This window comes from Lepidochelys olivacea (assembly GCF_965140295.1).
Source record: "Lepidochelys olivacea isolate rLepOli2 genome assembly, chromosome: 10".
Classification (NCBI taxonomy): Eukaryota; Metazoa; Chordata; order Testudines; family Cheloniidae; genus Lepidochelys; species Lepidochelys olivacea.
In genome coordinates, this window is record NC_140420.1 from 9,996,629 (window position 1) to 10,009,340 (window position 12,712).

At 49.7% G+C, this 12,712-nt stretch overlaps 1 protein-coding gene across 2 annotated transcripts in view; it reads left to right on the top strand.

The window, feature by feature from the left end:
• MMD2 (monocyte to macrophage differentiation associated 2) overlaps nt 1-12,712 on the top strand; it is a 51,209-nt gene extending 38,497 nt beyond the window's left edge. For both annotated transcript variants that reach the window (XM_084641100.1, XM_084641101.1), the window contains exons 3-7: nt 64-224; nt 2,618-2,692; nt 3,901-4,002; nt 6,646-6,715; nt 7,163-12,712. In XM_084641100.1, coding sequence (XP_084497226.1) covers nt 64-224; nt 2,618-2,692; nt 3,901-4,002; nt 6,646-6,715; nt 7,163-7,366 — 612 coding nt within the window. In that variant the 3' untranslated portion in view covers nt 7,367-12,712. The remainder of the gene's footprint in view (nt 1-63; nt 225-2,617; nt 2,693-3,900; nt 4,003-6,645; nt 6,716-7,162) is intronic.

Sequence of the window (12,712 nt, forward strand, 5' to 3'; positions counted from 1 at the left end):
CTATAAAGGCCTTCTCTAAATGAATGAGCCAGAGACAGCCAATGGAGTTCTTCTCCCTTCCAGTTCTGGATCATCCCCAGCATCCTTGGCAGCTCCATCCTCTGCGTCCTCTCAGATGACCATTGGGAGACCATCTCAGCATGGATCTATGGGTTTGGCTTGTCTGGCCTCTTCACTGTCTCCACCATCTTTCACACCATCTCCTGGAAGAAGAGACACCTCAGGTAGCAAAGCCATTTGTCACTACAGGCCCTGTTCTCTGGGGGCAAATAGAGAAGGGTTGTGAAGGCAGAGATAGAAACAGCCAGTTGACTAGAACCACCATGGGCAGGACAAAGAGCTAAAAATGACACACACACCCTCAGTATTTTTCTCATCACTTTGTGTGGGCTTCTACTTCCCCATTAATCGCACCAGCACCTGTGCGCTCTCTCCTTCCCACACTCTCTTACTGAAGACACAGTCATTAGGGCTAGTTGAAAATGAGGTGTTAGTACCGTTATACAAGGCACTGGTGAGACCTCACCTGGAATACTGTGTGCAGTTCTGGTCTCCCATGTTTAAGAAGGATGAATTCAAACTGGAACAGATATAGAGAGGGGCTACTAGGATGATCTGAGGAATGAAAAACCTGTCTTATGAAAGGAGACTCAAGGAGCTTGGCTTGTTTAGCCTAACCAAAAGAAGGTTGAGGGGAGATATGATTGCTCTCTATAAATATATCAGAGGGATAAATACTGGAGAGGGAGAGGAATTATTTAAGCTCAGTACCAATGTGGACACAAGAACAAATGGATATAAACTGACCATCGGGAAGTTTAGACTTGAGATTAGATGAAGGTTTCTAACCATCAGAGGAGTGAAGTTCTGGAATAGCCTTCCAAGGGAAGCAGTGGGAGCAAAAGACCTATCTGGCTTCAAGATTAAACTTGATAAGTTTATGGAGGAGATGGTATGATGGGATAATATGATTTTGGCAATTAATTGATCTTTAACTATTCATGGTAAATAAGCCCAATGGCCTGTGGTGGGATGTTAGATGGGGTGGGATCTGAGTTACTACAGAGAATTCTTTCCTGGGTATCTGGCTGGTGAATCTTATCCACATGCTCAGGGTTCAGCTGATTGCCATATTTGGGGTCGGGAAGGAATTTTCCTCCAGGGCAGATTGGAAGAGGCCCTGGGGTTTTTTTGCCTTCCTCTGTAGCATGGGGCACAGGTCACTTGCTGGAGGATTCTCTGCACCTTGAAGTCTTTAAACCATGATTTGAAGACTTCAATAGCTCAGACACAGGTGAGAGGTTTATTGCAGGAGCTGGTGGGTGAGATTCTGTGGCCTGCATTGTGCAGGAGGTCAGACTAGATGATCATAATGGTCCCTTCTGACCTTAATATTTATGAATCTATGATCCTGTCAAACTGTTTATTGGCTCTGCTACCCCCTAGCTAGTATGGGTGCAAGCCACTGCCTTCTGCTGGACAATTGGGAAATTGGGTTTTCAACTAAATGAAATAGTTCACAAAAAGTGTCTTCTTTCTGTGGAAAATTTTGTTTTTTCATTGAAAAATCTGATGCCCCAAAACCGAAATATTTTGGCCAAAAATCAAAACATTTGAATTCAGAAATGCTGCTATGGTGCCTCATGAGAGCTGCAGATCTGTTGCCTGATGTCCCCATTCTCCTCTATGGGCTAAGCTCCCATGATGCACTGTGACTAGCAGTTCCCATGATGTACTGTCTCTCTCTCCAAGAGGAGACATCATGGTGCATCATGGGAGATGTAGTCTGACTGGGGAACCTGACCTGTAGAGAAGGATGAGAGCAAGAGGTAACCAAATTACAATCCCCATGTCGCATCTCAGCAGAATTTCTACATAAAAATATTTTGATTTTCAGACAAAATATTTCTATATTTGAATTTTTACTGAAAAAAATCACAATTTTCCACATTAAAAAAATCTTCCAAATCTTCCATATTCATTGTATGCTGGGGAAGGGATTAGACACTGAGATGATTCACGAACCTCTGGAGACCTAAGTTCTAGCCCAGTTTAGGACATCAGTTATAATAAATCCTTAGCTATTTGAGAGTTCTGTTTGCCACTGTTCTACACCATGTGGCCTCTCAGAAATAGCCCGATGTCAGATCCTCATCTTCCACAGGCCCCTACTTCTCAAGAACTGTTAGTGGTTAGCCACCTGGGGCCTCTGACACACAGCTGAGCAGTTCTGATTCTTTCCAGTAGAGGGCAGTGGCTCTCACACAGTAGCTACTTGATAGCAGAGTCAATTCAACCTGATCCCCTATGACCACTTAAAATATCCAGAGAACTGAGCTTGACTGGCAATCTCTGGTGACAGGAGACTCCTGCTAGCAGCAGAACAGGGGTACTGCAGGTCAGCATCAAGGTGCAGAGGGGCAGAAGAAGCTTTGCACAGCACCATATCTAGTGCCCGTCAGTGCTATCAAGTCTTTAAGAATCATTATATTCATCTCACTGATCAATACGTTGCATCTTAGCATTTATTTAGTTTCCCAAGTAAATCCATTTGCTCCCCACTGGCCGGGTCCGCATGCTGTAACTCCCTGCGTGTGTTTGTCTGTCCCCTCTCCAGAACAGTGGAGCACTGCCTGCACATGTTTGACCGGATGGTGATCTACTTCTTCATAGCAGCATCATATGCCCCCTGGTGAGTTCACTGTGTGATAGCTGGCTGGTCTCTATTGGGGTGGAAGAGAAGGAATCCAGAAAATAGTATCACACTTTACATCTAGATTAAACATTTTAAAAAACCATAAAAATCCATCTTGAAACAAAAGTCCCACTCCTGCATTTTAGCCCTGGCTACACTCTGTCCGAAGTCCATGGCTGTACGTGCTCAGTGCCTCTAAAAACCAGGCCACTGATTTAGGTGCCCAGGTTTGGACTGAGGGAGCTATATGGACACCCAGGTTTGAAAAGTCTAGCCCCTTTGCCTTGCCTGAGGCTGGACAGCAAGCATTTGGCCCAGCACTCGGGAATTCCTGGTGTCTCGGCATTGCCAACCCAAGAATCGTGAGTCAGGACCTGGAGAATCCTGAGATTTTAAAAAATAATAAATGTGAGGCCTTTTTATGGGTCTTTTGAGCCTTTAGGGTTCGTGGTTTTCAAGGTTTGTCCACAACCAGAGCGCCAGAAAGTTACTTATTTTTTAAATGAAAGCCGAGATTCTCACATAATCACGTGGCATCAGGAGCTGGGGCATTAAGAAGAACACAAAATGTTATAGATTCAGGAATAAAACCACAAGAGTTGGCAACAATGCTGGTCCCATGCGCTGTCTATTAGACCACGCTTTCCTAGGTCACAGCACTCTCCACCCACGGCTCACACAGTACCCATCAACCTTAGACTCACTCAGAACTCTGCCGCAGAAAGTCTGGGTACATTTGCTTCACACACTCACCTCTGGCACAAGAGGCGGGCCATCACAGTCTGATTTTACCCAGAATAAGGTGAGGAAAGCTGTTCCTTCAGCAGCACTAGTGATTATTCCGAAACAGGATATCATATTTATCCTTAAATAGTCTTTATTTGTAAGACAGGCTGGCAGAGCTCTGGCTTTGCTGGGTCTCTGCTGCCTTCTAGAATTTTAGAAATAGAAGAATGAGAGAGAGCTTCCTCACAGCAGTGCTGGGGTACCACCAATGTGAACTTCCTGTATGTTTCAATTTCCTTTCTTTTTTGGAGGCTTTCTCTCCTCCCAGCACCCCTGCATCCAACAGTGACTGCCTCTCAGCATAGATTTCAAACCTTCTGCTTCCCCTTGTGGCTCTGGGTTGGTTTCTCATGGCCAGCTGCTGTTCTCTGCGTCCTGATGGCTCTTTCACCTTTCGGTCTCTATGGGGTTTTTTTCAGGTTGAACCTACGGGAGTTGGGTCCCTGGGCCTCCCACATGCGCTGGATCATCTGGATCATGGCATCCGTCGGAACCATCTATGTTTTCTTCTTCCATGAGCGGTGAGCTTGTCTAGCCTCTGCCAGTCTGTCTGTCTGTCTGTTGTTCAAGAAGGCTGCACAGCCTCCCCTTCCTCCCCCTGCCCTGTTTTCAATGTGAGTGGGCAGCAAGGAGGGGGCAAGTATGCCCTAAAGCAGTCCCCTGAGCATTCCCTGAGCCACGGCCCCTCCCCACATTCCCCCTCGGGTGGTGAGTGTCTGCACCACCGGGCGCTCAGGCCAGTCACCAGATGCCATGGTTTGGCTTTCAATCAGCCATGGAACTTGATCAAGATGTGTGCTGCAGTTACACAATTCTTCCACTGGGTGGCAGCAGACAGCAAAAAGTGGCATGCTCCTTCCAAGCTCACAGCCGGAGGGAGTTCTTAGTAGAGCCAGGGCCCTTTTCTGTACCTGCAGAGCACCACACATAACCCTAGGCAGAGCGTCAGTGCCCTGGCCAGGCCCCCCAGCACGGTCAGCACAAATCGCCAGGAAGGGAACTGCTCTATTACACTTAGAATATTCCTGAGCCGTTGCATTGCTACGGGGCCTCCCTCCACCCATCCTGATGCACTCTGTAAACCAGTCGTTCTCAAACTTATTTGACCGGGCCCCCCTTGTTTGTGTCTGTAGTTATGTACGCCCTCCCCCCGGCACACACACAAATCCATAGACCGCCACCCAGCTCTGAAGGCAGAGCGGAGAGCAGTGGCTGCCTGCTGGGTGCCCAGCTCTGAAGGCTGCACCATGCCCGCAGCAGTGCAGAAGTAAGGGAGGTGATGTGAAAATGCATCCGATGAAGTGAGCTGTAGCTCACGAAAGCTTATGCTCAAATAAATTGGTTAGTCTCTAAGGTGCCACAAGTACTCCTTTTCTTTTTGCGGATACAGACTAACACGGCTGCTACTCTGAAACATGTGAAAAGTGATATTTGTCAATATCACTTATCACAGCAGACTTAGTGCCCCATTGCCACCCCAGGGCTGACAGCCGGAGCCCTGCCGCCTCCAGTGACAGTTTGGGGTGCGGGGGAGAAGGAGAGCCTGAGCCTGGGCCACCTACTGCTGAGGAATTGAGGCAGGGGAGAGGAGAGCCCAGGTGGCAGGGCTCCAGCTGTCAGCCCTGGGGTGATGGGGCTCTGGCTGTCCTCTTTATCTCTGCCTGCTGGGTATGCACGGCCCTTCTGCATGACCCCCAGCCACCCAGGGCTGACAGCCAGAGCTCTTAAAAAAACCCAACACCACACAGCTCATGCCGCCATTGACACATTCCTGAGCCTCCCTTGGGCAGCCTGCCCCATAGTTTGAGAACTGCTGCTATAAACCCACATGATCTTAGCCTGACAACCCTGTGTGAGGTAGATCTTCAACACCATGGTGCTGGAGGCTATGGAATGTCCTAAACCAGATACATCTGCATTTTGGATAGTGGTTTTGCAGAAAAGGTGACTGTGGCCCAGAAGAGTTAAGTAACCTGGTTCAGGTCATACAGGGAGTCAGTGGTAGGGACTGATTTAGCATCCGGGCTTCCTGGCTCCCAGACTTGTGTTTTAATTACAAGATCATTCTTCTTCCCTGTCACAGACAGAGCTCAGGCACTGGGCTCCTGGAGGCAGGGCTGGGCAATGCACAGCCTTCCCCTGAAATAACCGTTATCCAGCTAACCCCCCGGACCATTACCCAGTACCTGCCTGGCAAAAATGTACCCCATGGAATGTACTTTGCATATTCAACATTTTTATGATACATATGGTAAGATACAAGGCACTGATTCTTCACCCAACTTTAATGGGACTTGGCAGGAGTGCAGGGGTTTGCTCACACGGGATCAGTTCAGGCTCGGGGCCCTGCTTCGTGCGTTCTTTGGGGCAGGGACTGGGCCTTCTTCTGTGTTGTTCAGCTAGCACATAGTAGGCTGCACCATAACACAAAACCGGTGTATCTGAGCCCATAGAAATACATAGAAGCTGTCAGGATACTCCCACAAGTACGTACTCTGCACGCAGACAGACATCAACCCGGACACATTGGACTTGCTCAGACAGACGCACCTCTAACAATGGTCCCATGCATCCGCTTGGTTATCTGGGAGCTCTGAGGGGAAAAGCCCCTCCTTGGGGGACAAACAGTGAGCAACAGGTAATGGGGGCTCAGTCTCATTTAACCTGCCCTACCATCGTGACAGGGGCCTGGGATCCTCAAGCTCTCGGATCCAATTCCAACACTGCCTAGAAGGCGGTTCCAACAAGGGGAGAGGGAGGAACAGTACAGATGAGTGGGAAAGGGGAATACAGGACTGGTGAGGGGAAAAGGCGACGTGGGAAAATGCCAGTTCACCTTCACTAGAATGCTTACAGGGAGACATGCAGGGAACCCAGGCTTGTGAGCACGTTCCTTAGGGATTACCTCTCCAGATCCTGACCAGTTGTCCCCTCACCTGGCCTCCCCTGAGATCTGTCCTGGGTCTTGCTTGTCTGTTTGGATGGCCGGCGCTGTGGGGCGGGCTCTGGGTCTGTAAAACGCAGCGGACGTGTGCGGGGCGATAGAAATGATTCATTGCACTCCGGCCTCCTCCCCGGAGCAGGGAAGCTGGGGTTTTAAAGCATTCGATTAAGTGATTCCCTCGGTGCCCTGCTGCCACTGAGTCTGTCTTTCTCCGTCACAGGTACAAGTTGGTGGAGCTGGTGTGCTATGTTGTCATGGGAGTCTTCCCTGCCCTGGTGATCCTTTCGATGGTAAGTGACTTGGCCCAGGGCTCAATGCACTGCTCCCTGTCCTCTGAAGAGCCTGGGCCACAGCTGGAAGGATTTGTCTAGTGTGACTCCCTGCCGTTAAATGGTTGCTGTTTTACTGTACGTGGCGCCCACTTCTCAAACTTGCATGGTTCCATCAGGGCATTTGGACTCTCAAAGTGGCCCTTGGAACTAGGCTCCCTAATCTGGGCTCTGAGCTTAGGCTCCTTTTGGGTGGAACGGTCCCTTATAAAGGTGAAATACTGGGCCGAATCCCTGCTGGCTGAGGTGGGAGCGACACGCCAGTGGGTCTGTTTGCCCTCGCACTCCAATTCACTCCAGTTGCTGCCGCTGTTCCGTCTCAGCTGTGCCCGAAGGGGAGGGCACTGCAGTAGGGTCAGTGTGGCATCCCCACCGCTGACCCTCATCCCTCCTTGTGTTTGCGAACAGCCAAACCGAGATGGCCTCTTGGAGCTGGTGGCTGGTGGGCTTTTTTACTGCCTGGGCACGGTGTTCTTCAAGAGCGACGGGCGCATCCCCTTTGCCCATGCCATCTGGCACCTCTTCGTGGCAACCGGAGCGGGCATCCACTACTATGCCATTTGGCGGTACCTGTACTGGCCCGAAGTGCTGAAGGCAAAGACGTCCAGATAGGAGCCCCAAGGACATGGGACACGCCAATCGGCACTTGGGGGAAGATTTCCCAAGGAGCTTGGCTCTGTTTCCTGCCGGAAAGCCATTCCCAGGGCTTGGTCCCCTGATGGGAGGGAGTCTCTGGTGTCCGTATCCAGCCAGTCTCACGCAGACGGAAGAGCCCGAAAGGTTTATTTTAAACTGATTTTAACCTTGTATAGTGTTTGGTTGTTAGGCAAACGTTTCATAACAAAATGAACAGTTAATGGTGTTGTTGGCGGAGCGGACTGGCCCGACCGGGGCAATGGTCTTTGTGCTAAGGTTTTGTTCTCATGGTCCCAAACAACCTCGAAACCTGCAAAACCCTCGTCTGGATGAGAGCCCCAAACCAGCAGGTGCCCAGCCTCTGTACTTCTGGCTGCTGGACCCTCTGGCTGCTTTCAAGGGGAGAGGCTACCCTTAGATAGAAGCCGTTAGCTCCAGGAGGGACACTGGAGGCTGGTGACGCATGAAGGTGGACAGGAGGAATGGACACTTAACACCAGTGAACAGCACCAGGATTAGAGCATAACATACCGGGTTTGTTTCCCACTCTAACGAGCCTCCACTAGCAGATAGTTAAGGGGACAACTTCTTAAACAAGGCTCCTTGATTCTGCCCAGAAAGGAGAGCAGGCAGGAGATGTCAGACCTCACAAGAGTCAACCATGCCTGTCGTCTGATGGGGCTCTTTTTGAAGGTTTTTCCCCCTTAACAGGCTAGCTCCCTGATTCCTCTGCCCCCACTGTACAACTAATTTCGGGGAAAGCAGGCTCTTGTAGCAGCAGATGAGCAAGGTGAACCTGAGCTTGGTTTAACCAGGGGCAGTTAAGATCCCTGGCCCACAGCGTTCTGAAGGCAGAGAGTGGGGTTGGAAAAGAGGTTCTGGGTTTGGCCAGTCTGTAGCTGCAGGATAAAATCTTAGTGTGGGGTCTGATTGGGATCCCAAGTGTGGAGGTGGGACGCGAAGGGAGTTGGGGAGCCTGTCTCATCTTAGGATGAGTTACTACTGATAGGACCAAGTTCAACTCTGGCCCGGGGACCGACAGGCACTGGGGCTGAATTCCCTTTTTTAATACAGTTGCCAGTGTCGCAATCTGCCAGAGAAGGAGCAGAGCTGGCCATTCCTAGGTTTCTGTAGGGAGAGTTGTTTCCATTGATGTTTTAAATCTCGTCTCTGTAGAGTGGGGAGGTTTCACACCCTGTATCCCTGTGCACAGCTCTTTAGCTGTATCCAGAGGAAACCGCTCCCATTCTAGGGCTTTCATCACGCTTGTTTCCATGCAGAGATTTCGGTGCGTACGTCTATGCAGCACAAAGAGACCCATGCCAACAAGTCTCAGAGCCTGGGTCGACTGACTTGGGCTCACGCTGCGGGGCTAAACATAGCAGTGTGGACATTTAAGTGCGGGCTGGAGCCTGGGCTCTGAGACTCTCCTGCCTTGCGGGGTTTCAGAGCCCAGGCCTAGCTCAAGCATCTACACTGCTGTTCTTAGCCCTGCATCCCCAGCCCCCATCGGTTGACTCTGGCTCTGAGACTTGCTGCTGTGGGTTTTTTTGCTGTGTAGATGTACCCTTAGCGGATTCCAGCAGGACCCTCCGCTCCTTCTGTATCTTTAAGAAAGGCTCTGTATATGCCAAGGTGTCTATTCTTCTCTGCTCTCCTCCTGCTGCTGGGTGAGGATCCTTTCTATCGCCAAAGACCCTCTAGTTACTAAGGGGGTGTCAACATTTGCATGGTAGGCATGCCAGGACAGTGGGCTAAGCACCAGCAGTTTCTGTTTACTTCTACTAGGGTTGCAGGTGCTCAGCGCTTTGGAAAATCTGTGTTGTCCAAGGCTTTGGTATGCAGCAAATAGGGGTCTGGTGAAGGGGTAACCTGGGGGCAGGGGTCTTGAGGAATCAGTTCAGTGGAAACCCCAAATTCCAAGGGTGTCTCTTGGCTGGGGTAGGGATTTGGCCTCCATGCCCTGGGATTGAGTTTTTCCCCTAGTTCCCAGGCCTTAGTTACAGCAGGGAGATAGGAGGGAGTTTCACTAACAGAGCCAGGGCAGGCCTGGAACCCTGCACTTTCTCCCCAGGATTTGAGGTTTCTTTTAAGTGTTTAATCAGATCACTGAAAATTCCTGGCAGCCCCTGTCCCCAAATGCTGCTGAATGCTAATGTCTTAGTTTACGTAACAAAACAAACAAGCCATCGCCCCTGCTAGCTCAGAGTGACCCCCCCCCCCGGCTATGGAAGCCTCAGAGTGACCCCCCCACACCCCGGTTATGGAGATGGCTATTCCAGCAGCACATCTGCCCTCACCAGCGCTCTGCAATCCAAAGACCAGCTGAACTGATAAGCTTCCAGTTGGAGCCATCTCTTTTATCTGCTGGGTTTTCTGCAGGTGCAATACCTCAACTGGCCACACAGGGATGAGGGGGCAGCACTGAGTTGGGGCCCCAGGGCTTGAAACGGACACTGTCCAGGTTTGCTCGCAAAGGATGCGATCCATAAAAGCACTTTGTGATTGGAGGGCCCAGGGTCCACAAAGCCTTACATGTGACTGAAACTTGAATCCATTCCAGGACTCCCAGAGTCCCCGAGCACTAGAAAACCTTGCGCCGAGGCCAGTATTAAGCGTACAACTCTGTACATTCCTTATAGATGGGCGTTCAGACATTTCATACATGATGCACTGTGCTTGCCTCCCTGCCTTCAGCCCCAGCCGTGGTTCAAAAGCAAGATCCGCATTCAAAGCATTTGCCACTTGTGTGCCTTTGCCCGGCAGAGGGAAAAGGGTGAATCTGGATCGACCCCTCCATCTGGCTGGATCACGATTCACTCGATATCAGTTTTTTGCAAACTAGAAATGTCAACCTGCTAGAATAATCTAGAAAATGTGGATCAGGATTCAGGGGTTTTGTGCGTCCTCCATGTGCTGCATGCAGTCAGTAGGCTTACCCGGGGTTAGCTCCGTTCTCTTGATGGTTGTCAGCAGCCTAGATTTGTAGTTACTCTTAGGCAAACCTTTATCGCTCCAATACCCATGTGTGATGGACTCTTCCATTTAGCATGCAGTGGGTGTGTTGAGAGGGGAGATGGATCATGATGATGCTATCATTTTGGGTAGATTTATTGAATAGGGTTATACTAAAGAAGTTCCATGTCGGGGAACTCTGTTGCATTGTATGTCTAGAGCTCCACTCATTGCAATATCTTGGTGCTGGCCCCTTATAAAACACGCTCACAGTAGTGGGAATGGATGGCAGGGAGAGGGGTGGTCGGGAGGCATTTGTCAGCCAGGAATGAGGGGCCTACTGGGGCTAAGGATCTCCCTCAGGGAGAATGTTGATACTCTGCAGATGATCAGATGCCTTTGTATCTGCGCTGGGTTCAGATGAGCTTGCCAGATTCTTTACCCAGTTCTTTGAACCACCCTGAATGTGCAGAACGTACATTCTGTTTCCTTTCTCTCTGGTCAGTGTCTGCAGATTGCTGCCCTTTGTTCCATGTCCCAGCAGGATTCTGACCCCAAGTCATTAACCTGACTTTCAGCGGGTACAAAAGAATGATCATCAATGGGAGATATCAGAGCTTTTACGGTTCAAATGCCCTCAATCACTGTTATTCCCAGCAACTGTGTAGTGAGTTTTTGAGTGAACTGCCATCAACTTGGATTGGATTTTTTAATACAGGATCATTAGGAATTGAAAGCTGTTTTATTCCTGTATTCTATCTTCCTGAACTGTTATGGGTGAGTGAGATTATGGCCTTGATCTATACATGCAATATAAGGTAACTGAACATGTAAATATCTGACTGCAATTCCACCCTCATTATGGGACAGGTGAGTGGGTGGGCCTCTGCTTTATAAAATGGACATGATCTGTTTCCTTGATCTGTTGTTGGGAAGCTCTGGAGTGGAAATAATCTCTCAATCTAGAAAGAAAGGGTCAGGGTGAAAGTCATGCTCTGATTTTTAATTATTAATATTGAAGTTGGCATTGAGCTGGTGCTGCCTACAGATCTCAGACCCTCATTCCACAGCTCCCTACCTGCTGGCCTCACAGCTGAATTTCCAGAACCCCTAGCCCAGAGTCTGGAACCTGGGGCAGAGATTTCCATCTCTGGTCATTAACTCCTTGGGCAACTCTTTGCTGGTCCCTTCGGAAGAGAGACAGTGAGCCAAATTAATCGCTAATGCATCTCCATTGACTTGAGATACATACACCAGGGATGGGCTTGGCCCAGTGGCTCTATAACAGAGTTGAACATGATAGGCCTCTGATGTGAAGTGCACAGCCTTAGCCTCTGGGTTCAACCCTGCAGAGAGAGCACTCTGGATCTCTGTGGGTAAGTCTTCAGCGCGGCTGGGAGAGGCACCCTCTGCCCAGGTAGACTGACTTGTGCTAGCTCTGTTGACACTAAACATATCCGGGTGGAAGTTGCAGCACACTCAGTGGCTTGGGCTAGCCACCTGACTCTAAGCCTGCCTGACTCCTGAGCTGCAAGCATATTTTTAGCATGCGAGCTAGAACAGAGCTAGTGTGAGTCTGTCTACTCGGGCTGGGAAGCTCGCTCCTAGCTGCAGTGTAGACGTACCCTGTGGGTCTTGAGCTTGCAGATCAGTGACACTGATAACAGCTAAAACCTTCCTTCTCCAACCTAAAGGAGCAGCAGATCTCCTTCCTCAGTTCACCTGAGCTGCCAGCAGCTCAGAGTCCAACCCAGATCCCCATGAGCCGTCTCTGTCAGGCCTTTGCTGGAGACAGGCCTCCAATTGGGTCTGCTTGACTCAAGTGCCTCTGCATCCAAGCTGATCCTACTGCCAGTGCCAGGGTATTTTTCTCCACAGGAGATAAATTTGACACATTCAGAACAGAGGCACTGTTGTCTTGTAGTTACCAAAGGGACTGGGAGTCAGGACTCCTGGGGTCTACACACATCTCTGTCACTGACACACAGTATGACCTTGAGCAAGTCACTTAATCTCTTTATGCCTCAGTTTGTCCATCTGTAAAACTAGGATGATATTTACCTGATATGCAGGGTTGTTGGAAAGCACTGTGAGATCCTTGGATGCAGGCAATATAGACGTGCACTGTATGATTGTGTTATGGAAGAAGCATTGCAACTCAGCAAAGCTCAGAAAAATCAAATGTGACCCCTCTTCCAAAGGACGATGCAATCCTTATTGTTGCTGTGGGCCAAACTGGCGTGGAGAATTTGTATGCACACCCAGTAGAGGGTGCAAAACTGTCTTAAGCGCACAGTCACCCTATTTGCAAGTGCCAATTTGCATTTGCACAAGAAGGGGACCAACATGTGGCCTTGTGTATTAACA